The following is a 21,373-nucleotide window of genomic DNA, read 5'->3' as shown; positions in this document are numbered from 1 at the left end:
ATTGGCACGCAAATGATTCCTGTTCAAGTCCCCATTAATTTGAATAATTGTAATTGTAACCAGCAATATTTAGGGTGACGAGGTCTGCTTTAGGTAATGGAATATTTCATTCAATAACCTCCTATCCAAACTGAAACATTCACACACACCCCCCCCCCCCACCCCTCTCTCTCTTTCTCCCCTCCCCCCCCCCCCCCCCCCCCCCTCCCCTTCTTTTCCTAATTCCATCTCTCTCTCTCTCTCTCTCTCTCTAACTCTCTCCTCTTTCTATCTCTCCCTCTCTCCTCCTCTCTCTCTCTACTCTCTCTCTCTCTCTCCTCTCTCTCTCTCTCTCTCTCTCTCTCTCTCTCTCTCTCTATCTCCGAGAACATCATTTTTTTTCAACCCTTAAAAACACATGTTTACAGTAAATGTCAATTTGGCAGACAGGAGATATGTGTGTGTGGGTGGGTAAGATGGTGTGTGTCTGTACAGGATATAAATGTGCATTGAAACACCATAAACGTTCTCATTCATAACACATCCATAGCGTGCTGTGACCCAACAAGATACAATGGGAAATAATGTGAGTTATTTTGTATTTTCATTTAGATTATTATTTTCCCCGTTAAGACGAATAGAGTTAGAATGAGATTTCCTTCTCTTCTTTGTTTTATATAATACCTTTGATGCTAAATTGCTCAGTTGGTATGGCACTCGTTACACGCGCAAAGGGACCGTGATCGATCCTGGGTGCAGTCGAGATTTTTTGTGACCCCACTGGCCACCCAGCAATGTCAGTTAGGTCTGGCGAAAAGGATAGCAAGCAATTGTTATTGTCCTTTTCACGCTATAGAAACTTTGATATGGGCCTTTACTGGCTCTGAAGGACTGCCTGTGCATAAATTGTATAGATAGAATGCGCTTGGCCAAGGAGTTCACAACATTGCCATCCGGAAGTATAACGGACCAACACACAAACTCTGTGTAACCATGAACTTTTATAGTCTGGTTTATCCAGTTTAGTGAGAACAACTCACAAACGCGGATGGCAAAAACAATAACAAAGGCCTGAGTGACGTCATCTGCATACTATCTATACCTACATATACACATATATAAATTCAAAACAGATAGAAAACAGCCAACAAAAACAATACCAAACAATTTATTTTTCCTTCTTATTTTGTGTAGCAGTGTAATACACGACTTTTCAGGATGTTTATTCCCCCCCCACCCCCCACCCCCGAATACCTGCCCCAATTTTATTCACAATCATCGCCATGGTCCATGCGCTTAATAATGCCATCTTTATCCCCCCCCCCCCCCCCCCCCCCCCCGCAGCAGCTCATTTCGATCAATATTTCCAGTTCATAATTTCCCTTGACCTTTTATTCTAATATAATAATATCAAGATATCCTAACTCCGACTACGTTTTACCACCTGCGTCAAGCGAGGTAGCGTCTCTTCGACAGAACAAAAAAGACAAGATGTTAAGCTGTGGTGTCATCATATATTATATCAGTAGTATTGAGCTCTAAAATGGACCAAGTGTACCTTGAATGCCCTTAAAACATAAGTAACAATCATTGTACATTACATATTGCATTTTCTTTGAGATAAAAATGTTAGAAAGGGGGAAATAGATAAAAACATAGAAGAAAATTTACAAGAAGATAAGACGCCCCCGACCCCCCCCCCCCCCCCCCCCCCAAAAAAAAAAAAAAAATTAAAAAATTTGATACATATTTTTAAAAAACCCTATCAATTCTTGTTATTGACATTATGAATACTCAGCCATATGTGTATTTTAAAACCCAAAGTTCCCTTTCAAGGACATTTTAAATTTCATTAATGTCTTTAACATTTTTATTTTGAAATACGTTGCTCATGTTGTCACAAGCAATATTCTCAGTTTATTTATTGGCTTTTACGACCATCACAACGACCAACAAATCGATATATGGATGAACCTAATGGTACCATTAATATACTATAATATCATAGGCCGAACAAGGGGGCGTAGCAAGAAAATAATACTAAGTCTCAGTAATGTCAGGCCGGTCGATTGTCGCATTTGCGACTGATAATAATATCGGCTTATCGACACAAATCATTATCGTAATTTTAACACAATTCACCCGTTCATCGACAAACGACTCTTTTTTACAATTTAGCAAGAAGAAAAAAATCTGACGTTATCAAAATGACCCCAAAATCGTAAAAAAAAATTTAATAAATCTCAACATGTTTACAATGAGACTTCAAAGAGGTCAGAGATTTGAGACTTCTTTTTTTTTTTTTTGACACGATCGGAGTCTAGTCGATAAGTACACACACACACACACACACACACACACACACACACACACACACACACACACACACAATATATATATATATATATATATATATTATATATATATATTATGTCGATGGTCGGCGGATCAAACCTCTGAAGTCCCGATTTTCACGATTGGCGGATCAAACCTCTGAAGTCCCGATTTTCACGATTGGCGGATCAAACCTCTGAAGTCCCGATTTTCACGATTGGCGGATCAAACCTCTGAAGTCCCGATTTTCACGATTGGCGGATCAAACCTCTGAAGTCCCGATTTTCACGATTGGCTGATCAAATCTCTGAAGTCCCGATTTTCACGATTGGCGGATCAAACCTCTGAAGTCCCGATTTTCACGATTGGCGGATCAAAACTCTGATGTCATCAGAAGTCTGGTACGCCCAAAATTAAATAAAACATGGTGCGCAAAGTCCGTATGTGGACTTCAGAGTTTTGAAAAACTGAAAATCGAGCATTCAGAGGTTTGATCCGACCATCGATATTATGGAGTTAAAGTTTTTTTATTGGTCAAAATCTAAAATAGGCGTTCTTTCAATGTAGATTGGCAGCCTTCGGGTTGTTGGTTATCGCCTATCACGTGATCCGATAGACTGATAACTTGTCTACACGTAATAAGGCATGTTATTTTACTCGTCTTTTATCTCGTTTATCTAATATCGTCGATGGAAGAAAACGTTGATCTATATATTTGCTGATTACTTATTTTGAGGATGCGATAAATTTGAATAGATATAAAATAAAAATGTATGAATAGAAATGATCATTATATAGCGTATTTTCACGGATCAACCGTGCTAAATGGGTTTCGCATTGTTTCATTAACTCTCCCAGCAAGCCAAATAGAACCATATTACCATTTCATACAGTACTAATCGCCTGGCCGATTAAGCGTCCTTTTTGTACAAGCACCCCTACAATATCGGTCACTGCCTTATAGCCAGGTACTCATTCAAACCTGAGTTAGTGGGGTAATTTTTGTAAAATGCCTTACCCAAGGACACACCGTGGGGACCTGGATTTTCCACAATCACGATCACCCATCCGGTAACAGATTACGCTCAGCGTTACTTGACTTTTGTGATAAGACAAGATAACGTACCGCTGAGCCACGGAGCGAAACTGATATAAGAAGGGGAAGCAAAGCAGATCAAAGCCCATTATGACAATTTTATATTTAAAACTAACTTATATCTGTTCAATGTTACAATTATCGTTTTAAGGTGATATCTCATCAACCAAACGATAATATATTTCCTCAGTTGATAAGAGAGACGCATGCGCAATGCTATGTTGAGAGAGAGAGAGAGAGAGAGAGAGAGAGAGGGAGAGAGAGAGAGAGAGAGAATGAGAGAGAGAGAGAGAGAGAGAGAGAAAATAAGTAGGAGTGAAATATCTGTTCAATGTTACAGTTATCGTTTAACGTTATAACAAGTGTAACTAAATGAGAAATTGCCATATTTATGTGACAATAATAGTATTATTTATTATTATTATTATTATTATTATTATTATTATTATTATTATTATTATTATTATTATTATTATTATTATTATTATTATTATTATTATTATTATTATTATTATTATTATTATATTATTATTATTATTATTATTATTATTATATTATTATTATTATATTATTATTTCATTATTATTATTATTATTTATTATTATTTATTATTAATTATTATTATTATTATTATTATTATTATTATTATTATTATTATATTATTATTATTTATTTAACTCATTTAGGAAAATGATTGCGGCTCCAACCTAGTCCCAGAAGAGCTGTTGTTTTTCTTGTATAATCTGTCTGCTTGAAATAGCAGTGTATATATCTTATACACTAATTAATTATTCTTAAGTCACAGTATCGACTGGTAAATTTTTATAGTGGGGAAAATCGTAATATCTAGATAATATTAAGAAATAAACTTCGAAGTTTGTTATTTTATACAGCAGTCCATTAGCATTCTCTAGATGTTTTCCAATGTTTACATGACCTGGTGGACAATTTGCATTGAGTATTTATTTTATTTTTTTTTTTTAAATCGATGCTTGCGGCCTTTTAAATCGTTTGTGAAGCTGAATCCTGGACAAAAACGACACTGATTTACCAGGGATTACCTTCTACTTTTCATGGTCGTATACGATAGGATGGGTAAAAATGGAAGTTAACACATGCCCTTACAGAGAGAACGTCAACATAGCATTGCGCATGCGTCTCTCTTATCAACTGAGGAAATATATTATCGTTTGGTTGATGAGATATCACTTTAAAAATGTTGTTATATACCTACATATTTTTATAAAATAAAATTATAAAAAATAAACGTTTTTTGGTGAAAATTTCACAGTGCACTGACTAGTGATGCACCAGTTAAATTGTTTCTCAGCGATCTTTTTGTCTGAGTTATCGAACCGCGAAGTCAGTGATTTCACGGAGGGTTATCTTAACCTTGGGAACATTCCTTTTTATTTTTCATTCTTTGCAACACATCACTGTAAACTTTTCATCAAAATAAGTTTATTGGTTATATTTTTATTTTATAAAAGTATGTATATCATAACATTTTGAAAAGTGATTTCTTTAATATAATTCGTGATATCTCATTAACCAAACGATAGATTTCCTCAGTTGATACGAGAGACGCATGCGCAATGCTATGTTGACGTTCTCTCTGTAAGGGCATGTTAAGTTAACAGCCTTCCCAGATAATAACTTTACCACCAGGGTGTTAGGAAAGGTTCGAACCTGAGGTTCTTTTCAGAAGGGTAAAGTGAAAGTGGGTCGAACGCGGTACCGGCAATATTATGTTAAATGTTAACCTTGTCATAATTGTAACAAAAAAGGTGGAAACAAGGAAGTGTAATTTTATCAGAAATCCGGTGGGCCGGTGGACTGTCCGTAGTTGCAATACTCTCATACAACACGTTTCATTGTATGACTATTCTATTATATGGTTTGTGTTTGAATACAAAGCCGGTGCTCGGAATGAGGAAATGAAAATTACGAGCACACCGTGTCATGTATAGTTAGTGAAATTGTGTTACATCAGAGGTATGTATACCGAAACAGCAGATTGTGAGACCGGAAACAAAATAATGTTAATCAAGATAAATCTTTTCAGCCTACGGATCCAAAATAAAGGTCTTAGGTTAGACCTTCAACAAAGATGGGTTTTTCTGACACCATCTCTCTCACTCTCTCTCTCTCTCTCTCTCTCTCTCTCTCTCTCTCTCTCTCTCTATATATATATATATATATATATATATATATATATATATATATATATAGTGTAATTTGTCCTGTATCTGGCTATTTATCCAATTCATGTTTTTAGATGTGTATTCTGAGCTTTTTGTTAGAGGGATCAAGGAGTAATAAGGAAGAAACACACTCTGATTGATTATCCGAGCAAAGTTCATTGTTCGTTTTAATTGATTATTAAATCCATGCAACGTCTCCACATAAGCTTTTAAACTTGTAAACAGCAGGGGACAAATGTGTGATGTAGAAAAAAGCTGGTTCCAATCTCAATGGAAGTGTGAAGCTATTCTTTCGGAGGACTGGATACATATCTTTTATAATTGATCGACTGGTTTCAGAGTGATGGCATCCTATTTTCAAGTCCAAATATATGCTGGTGGCAATAAAAATCGTCCATCCTCGCTCATTTACGTGCTGTAATCTTAAGAATCTGCCTACTGAAACTAAAATAGTTATGCCACTTTATGATTCAATATGTAACCTATTCATTATTAGTCCTATGAAGAACTGTTTACATAAACACTTCTAATGAGTTTGGAAGCGGAAGAGTAAACGCGTTTAGGTAATTATTTACAGACATTTATAATACAGTAATAATAATAGGTATCATCGTATAAATGACCAAGATATTGAACATTGAGATAAAGATAACAGCTACCAATATTTGTCTGGACAAATTCAGTCTCATTATACAAGTACCTACATCGTTATCAGTTGATGTAAGAGTAAGAGTCAGACCCATCGATTTTAACATAATATACGTTAAAGTACAACTGGATGTCCATTTGTTTATTTTGCAATGAAGTGAGAGCACACGCGTTTTTGTTTTTAGCATCATTTAATGCTAATGTTAATGGAAACGGCAAGATGGACATACAAAAGTATGAAAAAATATATATGAACATTTATATAGAGCATTTCCATTTATTTACCATGCTCACTGCGCTTCACAATGTTTCTTTTATTCCCCAAGCATGCCATCTGGAACCATTTTTCCAATTCGTACAGTATCAGTCGCCTGATAACACTTTATTAATAACCGTCAGTGCCTGTAACCAGTCACTATTTCACACATGAGTCAAGTGGGGTAATGTGTGCTAAGTGCTTTACCCAAAAATGTAGTCCTTCAGAGCCATTAGAGCGTTGAACGGATAATACCAATTGCTTGCTATCCTTTGCAAAGTACTTTATGCCAGATCTAACAGATTTAGCTACCCAATCACTGTTGTGTGGACTGGGAGGGGTCAGAAAAAAATCACGACTGCATCCGGAATCGATCTCGCTCCCTTTGCGTGTGAAGCGAATGCTCTACCAACTGAGATATCAGGACCTCCACCCTACCCAAAGACCACGATTTAATTTCAAAAATCACGGTCAGTCATCCAGCCACCGGCCATGCTTAACATCGCTTGTTATTTGTGACACCGTTCCGCTGAGCCACCGCGCCACATATGCGACCTGTCGTGTCAAACTGGTATTGTGTCGTAATGAATTAGATGATGAAAACTTAAAGCAAAAATGAGATGACCAGAAAGTCAACATCAGACCATGGTGGATCCATCATAATGTAGTCTTTGGAAATGACAATCATCTTCAGACCAGAAGGCCAAGGGTTCGAGTCCTGCTCTGAGAGGCGTTTAGTTGAGTCCTTGCTCGGAAAAGGCTATTTACTCTCATCTTCCTCACCGTACTCATATGTAAAACGAGTACTTCGCCGTCAACAGTTAGCTGCGTTGCTTCATTCGAGAAAAAAAATGTTATCTTATCTTATCTTATCTCACTAAAGGCTTCATATAGGAATTATCCTTTAAATGCCTTATACAACAGTTTATAGTTACATAATCCCATATAGCTTGCATTGTAGCATTCACAGACATATATACACAACTTTGAATGTAAGAAAAAATGTATCAATCCGGCAATCTAAAATTGAAAATTACTATCATAGAGTAATAGAGTAATTGAAAATTGGTCATGATCGAATGAATCATAAATGTACAAAGTTCATAGTAGAATGAAATATTAATGACAAAAATAATCATGAAAGCAACAACGATAATAATCATACATCAAACTCTGATAAATTATGATTTACACCTCATCCTACATGTTAAGTGTTGCTGTTAGCTTGGGGCCCCTTGTAAACCGCTTGGGGAACTTTTAGTGAATATTGCGCTAGATATATGCTCTAGTTTTTTAAAATAAATATGTAATTGACTATGTCATTAGCTGGAACCAGTAAAACTGTTATTCTTTTCTTCAGAGGAGAAGAGGATTGGTTTCTTATTTTTATCTTCTACATAATAATAAATAATCAAGTAATTGTCAAATTAGATTTGTTCAATCTTGATCATGAATCATCCATTTGATTATATAGGAAATTATCATTCATTGTTATGACTTAAAAGACCGTGTTCAACCATAAGGGTGAACATTATCAGAGGTGTAGATAAGGTGTGTAAGTACAGTGGGCAATAATCAGGCCATTCAATTTGAATTATATGGCACAGGTTTGGCTTTAAGCGACAAATGCGATTTTTATCATTTGTATGCAAGTATTGGTAGAGTAAAGGGCAATGCAAATGTTAGAAGACAACAGAGAATAAAAGTTTCGCGGCGACGACGGGGGCTCGAATCCGCGACCTTTCTGGTACAACAACTCCGCCTGGCCAGGTTTCTCGGATTCATTAATTTTTTAACAAATTCGGAATCATTTTAATCCATCAATAAATAAAGTACAGTAGCATACACACCGAAACGAAGCGGGGACCATAGTCCACTACCAATGTCATCAATCCAGTCACTGACCACGCTCGATGTCGCTAGACTTTGTTTCAAAACTGGTCACAAAAGCCGTAGCCACCATAGTTTCTATTTAAGCCTCTTGGTTCCTTATGGAACAAAGGGCGACAACAACACTCTTCCATCAGACTCGGTTTTTTTACTCTTATTTGGGCCTAGCTCTCAATGCCTCGTCGCTATGTCTGCTTTGGTCGACCATCCCTCCTCTTTCCTTGCGGATTCCAGTCCAAAGTTTGCCTGGTGATATTGCTTGCAGGATTTCTGAGGGTATCGCCAAACTAGCCCCCATTTCCTTCTCTTTATTTCAGTTTCAATAGCCACCATAGATATAATTGAAATGATGTATGTGTAAAATATCATGAAATCAAATCTGTTTTGGTCCATTTCAGATCGTCGTCCCCTACTCTGGCCGTATCAGCGGTGGAATTCAAGTTGGCACAGATGTCGTCATCAGCGGAAGAGTGCCCTTAAACTGCTCCAGGTACGTTGGCAAAGAAAAACATCTATACACGAGCTCTATACTGTTAGTTTTAAAAGATCTATGGTGAGAATATGTGAGTAGACAACCTTTATCAAGGACTCGACCGGACAAACTCACAGTGTGACTGACTCGAACCCTAGACTGATATGTCATCGACAAGTGTGGCTTCCAAACCAGAAAGCCGCTTTAGTCGTGTGGGCAGGATTCATGCCATAGAAACTATGTAACAAAGATATCCCTCAGCCCTCAGACCAACACTGCTTTTTCACAGCCAGAGACGTAAATATGATCGTCTTAAACTGGTTTTATGTTGGATAGTATGTTGGATTCTATAAATGTTATGTTTCATATATATATATATATATATATATATATATATATATATATATATTATATATATATATATATTAATATATATATATATATATATATATATATATATATTTATATATATATATTATATATATATATATATATTTTATATTATATATATATATATATATATATATTTATATATATAATATATATTATAATATATTTAATATATATATATATATAATATAAAGCCTGTGTTGTGTGCGCTTGTGTGTGGGTGTGTGTGTGTGAGAGAGAGAGAGAGAGAGAGAGAGAGAGAGAGAGAGAGAGAGAGAGAGAGAGAGACTTAAACTCAGGTTTTTTATCTACAATTCAGGTTCAGCGTCAATCTGTGTGTCGGCCCCACATATGACCAGGATTGCGCTCTACACTTCAATCCTCGCGTTGAGGAGAGTCGGGTGGTGCGTAACCACATGCAAGGAGGCTCATGGGGCCAAGAGGAGACTAGCGGAGGTTGCCCATTCAAAAAAGGACACCATTTTCAACTTCAAATAAAGGCCCATCACCATGGATTCAGAGTAAGTATACCGAAATATATTCATCATGCCAGTAGTGAACGTTTAATTCTTGATGACTGTGGACGTTGGTGGACATCATTTGATTGATTGTTTGTCTTCGAATGCTAGAGAAGTTTGGAGCCTGCACGCGTGATATCATTGTTAAATTATGTGCTCAAGTCAATTTGCACGTAGGCTTGAGTCATTCGCGACAGCTTATAGAGTGAACCAAGTGAGTCATATCACGAACATATAGGACGCTAGTCTATCGCAAAGTACTTTCCGCCAGATCTAACAGACCCAGCTACCCAATTACTCCCTTGATGGGAGGGATGATGTCAGAAAAAAAAAATCTGCACCCGGGATCGATTTCCGTTCCTTTGCTTGTGAAGGAGTTCTTTACGAACTGAGATTTCATTACCTTTATGATTTCAAACTTTATTTGACCCTTGAAATATTTCTAATGAAAGTTTTATTATCAATTTTCATTTCCAATCTCCAGATCAGTGTCAACAACCGCCATTTCTGTGAGTTCAATAACCGTTTACCAAGGGAGAGCATCCAATATATTTACATTGAAGGAGAAGTCATAATTACATACATTCAATTTTCAGGAGGCCATCCTTCAGTAAGTATCCATTGATTAGACGTAACTGGGCTCTCTCCATCAAAGCCAAAAGCGAAAGACGTAAACGTTCCTTTCACGCCCATAAATGTTTTTGTTTATTCATCTTAACAACGCCACTACCACATTTTCTCATTCGTCTGTAGTGTTTCATTCACCCTGTTTTGTTGATAAAGGGGATACCCGAAACGTCCATTTAATATGTTTTCGTATATTTTCGTTAATTGATTCTTACATTCAATTTTACAGTTATTTATTTCTTCGAACTTCGAGAAGCACCGTTTACATTACTTTCTCCCGACAAGCATCAGATTATTCAATATGCAAGAATTATGAACCTCTATTGTACTATTTATTTCACTGTTGTTCCTCGCTGTGTATATGGTTTACATTTTTATAGATAATTTTAGCGTAAAGATTATGTAGATTATATATTATCTATATCTAGATCTACTCACTGATCTGTTTCTACATCATTTTTATTTTCAAAACATCTGCAGTGAAATATTTTAGATTGTGATACTAAATATAGACGTATCTACTCCGAAATTAATAATCAAATTTATTTTTATTCTACAAAGCCTACATCTTATCTATATCTATATAATATTCACTGTATTGCATGTAAAAGATACATTCATATTTATTCTTATTTATTTATTTTGAGGTATTGTATAGGTTATTTAATGCTGATTTTTGTGCATTTTTAATGTCAACATTTTAATCCACCTCCTTTCCGTGCCACGTCTGTTGTACAATTTCCGAAAAGGGCGAATAAAGTTTATTATTATTATTATCATTAGTATTATTATTAATGTATATCTATAATTATCAGCTCATTATAAAAATATTAACTTCGATTAAATAGAAACTGCTTTCAGTCCGCATTGATAACATAATATTATTAATATTTGTTTACACATTTATTTAGATATTTATAGTATTGTTCTGCACTTTCTTTCTATAATCGATAAAAAGGAAATACAATGACATAGAAGGAAGCCAACAAAAAGCTTAAGAAAACTTAACACATATAAAATAAAATCTCTCATACCTCCCAAATTGCTCTCTCTCTCTCTCTCTCTCTCTCTCTCTCTCTCTCTCTCGTTCTCTCTCTCCCTGTTTCTCTCACTCACTCCTTTACACACACACACACACACACACACACAAACACTCTCACACACACACACTCATGATGTGAACGGATTCAGACATACAAAAGTATAATAAAGAATCTTATTTTCCTTCTCCAAAACCCCAGTTCCCAACTCCAGGTTATCCCCCTGCCGGTGGTGTTCCCAGCTACCCTCCTGCCCCCAGCTATCCCCCTGCACCCTCAGTAAGAAATATAATAGTGTATGGTCACGAAATAAAGGAGAAATTGCCTTGGTACCATGGGGCTCATAGAGCCAATATTTTATCGGTTTTTATATCCGAGGCGAAAACAATAATTGCTGGTTACTCTTGAGATTAGATTATTTTATAGCGCAATATCCACTAAACGTACTCAAGCGCTTTACAAGGGGCCCCTATCAATCAGCAACACTTAACATGCAGGACGGGACATGACGCCTATTAAGCGATATTACAATTTTGTTTCCGACAGATATAACGTTGTTATCTGCTCAATTTACACCTGAGTACGGTAATAGATTGTGAATAGAGAAGCTTTTCTTAGGACCCAACTATGCGCCGCTCAAGCGGGACTCGAACCCAGGACCTTCCGGACAGAAAGCGAGTGTCATGTTACTCGACCACATAGCTGCTAATTACTATGATTATCTAGTCTAAGACTAGCTACTTTAACTCTAATGGTAGGACAGAATAAGGGGCAGAAAAACGTTCGTCTGTGTATATTATATGTCTTCTAAGCTGATAGAAGATAGTTCTATTCTATAGATCAAGCTGCAAGGACCGTAATTGAATCTATCACATCGTTTAGTAATATGAAAAGTGAAATCTTAGGAGAAGGCATTGATACTTGATAAACATCTAAAAATTGCCGGATTCTTCCTTGGGAAGAGAAAGAGAGAGAGAGGGGAGACAGAAAGAGAGAGAGAGAGAGAGAGAGAGAGAGAGAGAGAGAGAGAGAGAGAGAGAGAGAGAGAATCACACATTTATTCTCCCAAAAGAATTCTGATTCCATAGGTTGGCATCTCTGTTGTAATTGTTAGAGGGATATCCTCTGGCGAGTGGCCAACAGGAAGTCATTATACACCATACTTATTTTTTTTATTCTTGTGGGGGAACGATCAATTAATTGAGTCAGGGTGTTTCTCCAATATTTATCATTGTTTAATTGGTCCATGATTAATCTTATACTGGGGCCTAAAATGATTTTTTGACACCCTATAAAACTACATAATATAAATCATCAACTTTTATTGAATGCTACTGAAAAATATGAATATCTTATGATAAGAGAGAGGGGGAGGGGGGGGGAGGGAGGGAGCGAAAGAAGGAGAGATTGAAAGAAAGAAGTAAAGAAAGAAAGAGAGAGAGAGAGAGAGAGAGAAAGAGAGAGAGAGAGAGAGAGAAAGAGAGAGAGAGAGAGAGAGAGAGAGAGAGAGAGAGAGAGAGAGAGAGAGAGAGAGAGAGAGAGAGTTTTAAAAGACTTGTCACACTAATGCAATAATATTATTTTACTCTTCCCTACCAGTTCCCCTCAGCACCTGGTTATCCTGGCATGGGTGGCCCAATCTACAACCCCGTGAGTCATCAATCAGTTAACTACCATACTCTGAAAAAAACACGTACCGTATTTTTTTTAAATGGCCAGAAAACTTGTCCTTCAAATATCAATCGATTTAAATGACCGTCATCTTGGCAAAAACTCTCTCATTGATCGATATTTTAAGGACAAGTTTTCTGGCAAAATTTTTTCTTTTACGTGTTTTTTTCCAGAGTGCGACAGTTAGCTGGTAATTCTACAACTATTACGATATCAGATGAAAAATCAGTGATAATGGATGAATTAATTAATGTAAATAAAATTTTATTGCACCATAATATTACTCTATTAATATCATCCTACGAAAATGAATAATTCTAATAAAATTATATTTCTTATTTACTTTTAAGGGGAAAATAATTTAAAAACCAGAGTACTTAGTTTATATTTCACTTAAACTCTAAACCAACTAAACTCCATGTACGATTTTTGTTGACCTCATGTTACAATTTTTTTCTTTTCTTATTACTGGATTTTAAAAAATTGGATGCTGTATAACGTATTGAAAGTAATTCTGTAAATATAACATGTGGCCGAGAATATTGGCTGGTCGACAAGCAGACTCAACAGTTACGAAATTACGAAATCTTTATTTATTCATCCAAAGTACTTTTCGGCTTGATTTCCGTTGTGTAATAAGATAACTGGCGGTTTTTCAGATCTTAAAATATTACGAAAACTAAATACTAAACAATCGAATTCCTTTTTTTGAAGAGATTCTAAACATGTCATATGAAACAATAATATTTGTCGCCCGCCACTTTTGGGACACCACTTTTAGTAGGGGGAATTAGGCTACAACCGTGCAAATTCGGGTTGAAAGCATGAAAATTTGCATACAGGTTACCAAGACCCATTAAAAATCCATCTGCTATAGAACCATTCTGGCAATTAATCATAACGTTTAGGTTTAAGGCCTTAAATTTTCCCTATTACAGCTATATTAAACAAGGGAAATAACCGCGTAAATACATATATAGCATAAATTACAGGATTTTTCATATTCTACAACTTATGTAATTTTCATGCTCTCAACCGTTATTTGCACAATTCAATGGGGTTTTTTTGGACGTAATTCCCCCTCCTATTTGTCTTCCCTATAAAAGGGTGGACAAGCAACTCGTTCTCATTCTAGTTCATCCACCGATACAAAAAAATGTATGGACTTTTCGTGAAAACAATTTCCTCCTTCATTTCAGCCCGTACCATTTACAACACCAATTCAAGGAGGTGTTGTACCAGGAAAGATTGTTTTCATTTCTGGAATCCCCAACCCAAACCCCAGCAGGTAACACATAATGTGAGATATGAATATGAAAGTTACAAATGTCTGTCCTGTTTTAGATGAGTTACGGTCCCAATAACACTTGGCTACACCTCTTGAATAAAGCTCAAACAAATGTCTCATCCTACACTCATGACATTATGTTCTTGGATTGTGTTCTCTCATATGTTCATCGTTGCTTAAAAATGAGCCTCACAGTGCTATGGCTATAATACCTGTAAAGTTTGAAATTGAAATGAACGTCGTCTGAAATACTGCAATAATAGATGTTCAATACCCTTTGCTTCTTCTCATCAACTTGATCTCGAACTCGATCCAATCAGATTTCTAATTTTGAGTTGTTTTGACATTCATCTATTACGGTTGTCTTGTCTAATCAAAAGTCATGAAAGGACCACACATTCCGACAGTATCTTAACTCACTCAACCCTAACACTGACTATTTCAGTAGTTTACACGGGTTACTTTTACCTCATGCCTATTAATTACATTTTTCTGAGACAAATTATAGGCGTCGTATCAAAGCTGATGTCTTTCATTTTTTACATGTTAATGGTAGTTCAATATAATAAAACTATCTATGCACATGCTCATTTTTAATACATTTTTTCCAATTTTGAAAAGTAGCACAAATCTCTAGGATTGAGTGAGTTAACAGCTTAACTGCCGTACTCTAGAAAACACGTATTTAAACATTTGGTCAGAATACTCGTCCTTCAAATATGTGTGATATTATGCTTGTGAGCGAGTGTGTGTTGGGTGACGTTGGAGGGGTGGGGGTGTCATTGCTTTGTGTTTGTGTGTTTCATGAAGTTTTAATTTTATCTCTAAGGATTGATTGTGGATAATAATAAGATGAGAAATAAGATAATGCTTGTCCAGGATAAACGGATGTGCCTGATATTGATAGAATGAAAGACTGGATAACAGCTGTAGTAACACATTGCGACATCCTGTTCAGTGTTTGAGATTTTTTGTAAAACATGAAATCAAGCTTGAAGTAATCTATAACACATTTCTCCAAGCTAGTGTTCTCTATTGCTTTTCTTTATTGAAATATCTCGTGATAATTTTACCATATTCTTTTTGATGAAAGAACTTGAATTTTGATTTAATTTGACCTATAAACTTTAGTATTTAAATTGTTTTAGAATGTTATAATCTCTATGATTAAAATAATAATATTTTCAGGTATTTACAATAGACTCACATACTTTTTCAATTCATTTTTAACTCTCTAGATTTACAGTGAACATGCAATGTGGCCCATACGATTCTGGTGACTTTGCCATGCATTTTGACGTAAGATTCAATTACGGAGATAGTCAGAACCAAGTTGTGAGGACACACAAACAGGGAGGGAATTATGGAAATGAGGAAAGGCAGTTGACACACTTCCCTTTCTACCCAAACACACCATTCCAAATGATGATCCTTATAGAGCCAGCTTCATTCAAGGTAAGAGAGGTCCTGGTCTACGTGCACTATTTATCAGGTCTGATAACCCTACTCAATTATGGGCTTGATTTTACAATGTTATGATAGACAGTGTCTTGTGTTGGTTGGAGAATATTTCATCAGAACAATGAGCCCTAAAAAGGTTGGGTTATCAGACTTGAAAATAAGTGCACGTCGGTCTTAATCATCTTTATTCGCGTGCTCTCTCTCTCTCTCTCTCTCTCTCTCTCTCTCTCTCTCTCTCTCTCTCTCTCTCTCTCTCTCTCTCTCTCTCTCTCTCTCTCTCTCTCTCTCTCTCTCTCTCTCTCTCTCTCTCTCTCTCTCGATTCCAGGCCTGTCCAACAATTTCGAGGCTTCGTGGAGTTCATGCTTTCACATTTTTAAAAGTTTAATGAACGAACTCAAAGTTTACCATAATTGTCATGTCGAATATTTTTTATGTGTCACACTAAAGAGAATTTGATGACAGTGTTGAAGAATAGGATTGTTTTACTTGTTTAGTGTTTACTTTGGATTTTAAATGTGGACGCATTGCTTTTATGTTTGAAATAACGTCACATTGTCAGGCTTTGAAAAAAAAAACAACAACAAAATATAAGAAAACAACAAAGGAGTATATACATGTGCCAGGGGAGGGGGGGGGGGGCAACTTTAAAATTTTCCTTGAAGGCTTGGTCGTCCACTAAATGTAAGGAGTTACTCTTTGGCTTTTAAGACAGTCAGTCAATTGAACGAACTTAGATTCAAAACCATACATTATATTTAATTAATGCTTTCACGATTGCTGTTGGCATGGAATTTCTCATATAATGTGCGATTACGATAATCTATCTTTCGACCCTCAGATTCCATTCAACTCGCTATGTACCGGCTTTATTTAATGATTATTTTCCTTCTTTTAGAAGAGCTCAATAAACTCAATGTATTTAGAAGTTGATCAGAGCCATGGGGTCCATGGAGCCGGATGCAGACAATAGAAATTGCTTGCTTCCATTCGGATAGGACGCTAGTCTATCGCAAAGTACTTTTCAACAGCCAGATCTGACAGACATAGCAACCCATCACTGCCGGTGAACAGGTGGGTCAGGGAAAAAAATATCTTCACCCGGAACCTTTTGCCTGTGAAACGAGTGTCCTACCAACTGAGCTATTGGGGCAGCGTTGTACTTAAACTAATGATAATTCAATTTTTAATAGTGCTATTATATTAAATATTTATTATCATAATATCAACATGTTTCCATTAAAACACACAAAGGCACATGAGACAGCCTATTCGCTGTGCACAGACGTTTGTTGTTGAAGTTTTGTTTTGTTTCTTCTGTTTTACCATAGAAACAAGCCTCTTGTTTAATGTTTATTGAATACGGAATGTAGATTATTCTGACCAGAGAAAAATGAATGTTTAATTGATAATTATGATTGTTTTAGTTACAAGTTATTGTCTGCCATCTCCAGATCGCTGTCAACAACCAGCACTTTGTGGAGTTCTACCATCGTATCCAGCCATTCAACCGTGCAGACCACATCAATGTTGTAGGTGACGTCAGATTGACGGAAGTTCGGTTCCAGTAAATACTTCGACATGTCGTGACGATGAGCTACTCTCTATGCCAAACAGCGAATACTAAAAGCAATATTATCATAATTTCGATATTTATTGACCGGAGTAGCTTGGCAGACAATATGTAGAGATATCAAAACACCTTAAATGACTTCATGCACTTGAATCTATATTTGAAAATGCACGTCAGCTTACTCCCCCCCCTCTCTCTCTCTCTCTCTCTCTCTCTCTCTCTCTCTCTCTCTTTCTCTCTCTCTGCTCTTTCACTAAACTTAAATTCTCTTTCTTTGTATACATAACAATAAGAACCCGTGGGGTAGTTTAAAGACTTCAGTTGATTTATGAAAGGCAAACAATTGCACGTATACATAGACACTGTATTTTGTAACATAAGTTCTACGGATACTCGTTTTTAAGAATTGCCATTGTGGTCAAGAGTTAAGCAATGGTCTCATAGTGAAATTCATTTGGTTGATTGGTATAGGGAGATTTTTCCCTTCATGCAACTGATTCAATAAAGTTTTCTCTTGATACTCTCAATAGGCTGAGTAATTAGAGTTACTAAAATATTATTATATTTGGACATTCCTTTGTAGACTGATGAAAAGTTGTTTTCTTGTGACGTACAGTGGAACGTCAGTATAACAGGTCCAGATATAACAGGTACCAGGTCATAATAAATCCCCATTTTGGTTTCTCCCCCTTTGCCTTTAGTAAAATTTGCCGGCTGTAGCAGGGACTTTTAAGAGCGTAATCGGATATAACAGGGGAGGCGAAAATCCACTTAACCAGTTTACTGCCGTCTGAAAAAAACTCGTATTTGAAAATATGGCCAGAATACTCGTCTAACAGATATCGATCAGTTTAAATGACCCTCATCTTGGCAAAAAACGTTGCGAAGTCATCTAAACCGATCGATATTTGGAGGACGAGTCTTCTGGTCAATTTTTAATACGACTTTTTCCAGAGCGTGAAGTTAACTGGTTAATATCTTATTCCTATTCTGCAGATTGATTTTACTTTTCTTTTATGATAGAATACTCATGACACGTCTTGGCATCCAGTTTTTCTGACTCTTACGGATTCTGATTTCCATGTTAAAAACGATATAATCAATTTTCGTTTCCAATTGACAAATCAATGCCTCTGTTGGTACCTCATGTGAATGAAATAATATTATAAACTATAATGCAGTAGGGCAGAATTCTACCATTTTGATTTATATGATCCAAACAGACCCAGAAAATATGTATTGTTATAATTTTTAGATTCTACTTCATCAGCTAATGGATCAGCGTCTTATATGTTATTTTAAAATTTTGTTTTGTTTTTTAACTTCCTGTTTAAATTTTTTTTATGGAAATAAATATATACTTTTGTTAATTTTTGTCTTAGATTTGTTTATGATTCCTTCACGATAAAGGCGTTTGGAGGTTTTAAAGAATATTTAATATATACACGATAATACATTATTACGGTACATATTATCTTTGACTGTTACATTGACTGACTGATAAAGCACTTATTTTAGCACTAATTGTGTGTTTTCTTCTATATTTCAGATCTTTTAATTTCAGAGAAATCGTAATTTCATGCTGTTTATATGCTTTAAAATCGTGACCCTCCCCCTTTCGTTGCTTTTTAAGAATATGAGAAATATGACAGTGTGATGAGCATGTCATCAGATAATCATTATAAATAAACTGGTTGAAGATACGATATCACTTCTATTCACATTTAATCAAACAGCGGCTTGATTAACACACATGGGAAAAACTGCTGTGCCCTGATAAAGCCGGGATTTTTTAAAATTTTGGCCCGAACATGATTACTTCAAGTCAAGTATCAATCGATTATTCTGAGCTCCTAAACTTAGTCTAAAATGTGTGTAATTTTGACATGTTGGGGGTATTTCAATTGAGTAATATTTAAAAGTTTTTCGGCCAAAATGAAAAGAGTAATTCTAGAATTTTTTCAGCAGAATAGTGCGAAAATTTAAGCGCTTATCACAGTTCTAGGATGTGAACTACGACGATGTTCAACATAGTATTATTTTAAACCTTTATTCAGTTATATCCTACCGATCAGTTGTGAATAGAAATCTCCGAGGTGCACATTTTTGCAGGTCTGTCACGAACGCAATCATGGGCTTGTTTTTTATCACTATTGTTATAGAAAATGTTTTGCACTGTTTTGTTACTTTGTGTTTAGGGGTTTACGGCACTGTTGGGTCATTTCAGCGCCAATAAAAATAAGAATATAATATGAAGTTAAAAGTACCGAAGAAAGGGATGGCGAAAGGAACTGGGTTAAATAGGGAACAGAAAATTCCACGAGAAATCCAGTGATGTGTGAATGTTGCCATTACCTAAAAGTCCCATCCAGGCTCAAGAAAAAGATACACTCAAATGTTTATAAAGTTCAATATTATACAAGATACATTATTCAAAACTAATAATATAAAAGAACATGACAGTAACAGAGAGATGATTAACAATGAAAAACATCACCTTTCAGAAAAGGTACTAAACATTTGACTGCTTCCCTCCCAGCGAGGACAAAGAAAAAAACACAGAGCAATCTCATTCCAGAGCAAAGACAGAGAGCAACACGGACAGGGAAAACAGATATTATGGATAGAAGACACAGCAAGAGACTTCCTGCCCCCCATGGGAGGTCAGAGGACCCCATCCAGGAGAGCAATGTTTATACAACATTGAGCCCATAACTTTGTTGGTTATCAGACCTGCAAATAAGTGCATCTTGTAAACTTCCCAAACTCCAATACAAATTTAAAGCTATTTTGGTTTCGGTTTAAAGTCTTTCGATAATAACATTCAAAGCTTGTGGTAAAACGCCTTTTTTTCATAGACATGACATTAATATGTCAGCCATCAGCGCCACTGAAATGGTGTAACTTTTTAAATTATCTTTGTATAGCCTGGATGAATTTTCAAATCTGAAATGTTATGAGTCGTACCATGTTTGATTGTTTTTAAGGTTTTTACATTTAGGTCATAGTAATATCAGCGCTAGTAAAAAGGAAGAAAATTGGATAGTAAAAATATTAAAGTTGTAAAATTAAAAGGGCTTGAGGAAAAGTAAGACAAAGGGGACCGGTTCAAACAGGGAACAGATGTAGAAGAGCAAATATCAGTGTATTTAGTTTGAGATCACCTAAAAGTCTTACCCAGACACCGACACAAGAATACACTTAGAGGGATACTCTCAAATGTTTACGAATCATGTGTTTAAAAAAATAACAATACATAATAGAGAGATGATTTCCAAGAAACAAATATCATTTCCCAAAACTATAACTATACATTCAACTGTTTACCTCCCAACCAAGGACTTCTGCCACGGCCAGGTCAAAACTTAGTAATCTCATTCCAAGGCAAAGATAGAAATCAATTGGAAAACAGACATAGGGGGGAGGGGGTAGAAGATAATATAGCAAGTACCTCCCTGCATACTATTGGAGGTCAGGAACACCACTCAGGAGGAGGGATTTTCTACTTGTCTATTCTGACATAGTTGAGTATGGCACACGATCATGCAGCAGCAATAGGAAATGAGATTAGCGGAAGTGTAGCGTCCCTTGATTAGACGTCACCGGCGGAGTAGTTCTTAGAGAGAGAACGTCATATCATTTTGCGCATGCGTCTCTCGTCCTCGCTTCCGGTGAAAGCGGCATGATACACTTCACCGAAAGCGAGGACAAAACAATGTTGACGTTCTCTCTGTAATGGTGACGTCCAATCAAGGGACGCTACTCTTCCGCTAATCTCATTCCCTATACAATAGTGTGAAGAGATACAAGAAACACAGAACACTGAGTTATAAGCTGAATACAAAATGCGTTGGCTTTTTATTCGAATGACATAATAATATGGTGTTTAGTGATAATAATATGAAATTCGATCACAATAGCAGAATGG

The 21,373-nt window shown here is 36.0% G+C and overlaps 1 protein-coding gene across 2 annotated transcripts; it reads left to right on the top strand.

Annotated features, from left to right (window-relative positions):
- Positions 1-440: 440 nt before the first annotated feature.
- On the top strand, positions 441-18,815 carry LOC144973283 (galectin-4-like). Of its 2 annotated transcripts, XM_078915548.1 has the most exons (9): positions 441-565; positions 8,806-8,897; positions 9,589-9,790; positions 10,272-10,397; positions 11,656-11,733; positions 13,054-13,104; positions 14,325-14,413; positions 15,652-15,868; positions 17,327-18,815. In XM_078915548.1, the coding sequence occupies exons 1-9, from the start codon at positions 554-556 to the stop codon at positions 17,441-17,443; spliced, it is 984 nt and encodes a 327-aa protein (XP_078771674.1). In that variant the 5' UTR covers positions 441-553; the 3' UTR covers positions 17,444-18,815. The 2 variants fall into 2 exon arrangements, with proteins under 2 accessions (XP_078771674.1, XP_078771683.1); XM_078915557.1 differs by lacking the exon at positions 11,656-11,733.
- Positions 18,816-21,373: the final 2,558 nt, after the last annotated feature.

Source organism: Berghia stephanieae, chromosome 1, assembly GCF_034508935.2.
Source record: "Berghia stephanieae isolate SIO BIC M18660-M18661 chromosome 1, UCSD_Bste_1.3, whole genome shotgun sequence".
Classification (NCBI taxonomy): Eukaryota; Metazoa; Mollusca; class Gastropoda; order Nudibranchia; family Aeolidiidae; genus Berghia; species Berghia stephanieae.
Note: the sequence above shows the minus strand (reverse complement) of the source record. Positions and strands in the feature narration are given on the sequence as shown.

Excerpts from the sequence above, each read along its gene's own strand:
- LOC144973283 (XM_078915548.1), top strand. Across the intron at positions 11,734-13,053 it reads GCTATCCCCCTGCACCCTCA|TTCCCCTCAGCACCTGGTTA; the intron begins GTAAGAAATATA and ends CTTCCCTACCAG. Across the intron at positions 14,414-15,651 it reads CCCAACCCAAACCCCAGCAG|ATTTACAGTGAACATGCAAT; the intron begins GTAACACATAAT and ends TTAACTCTCTAG.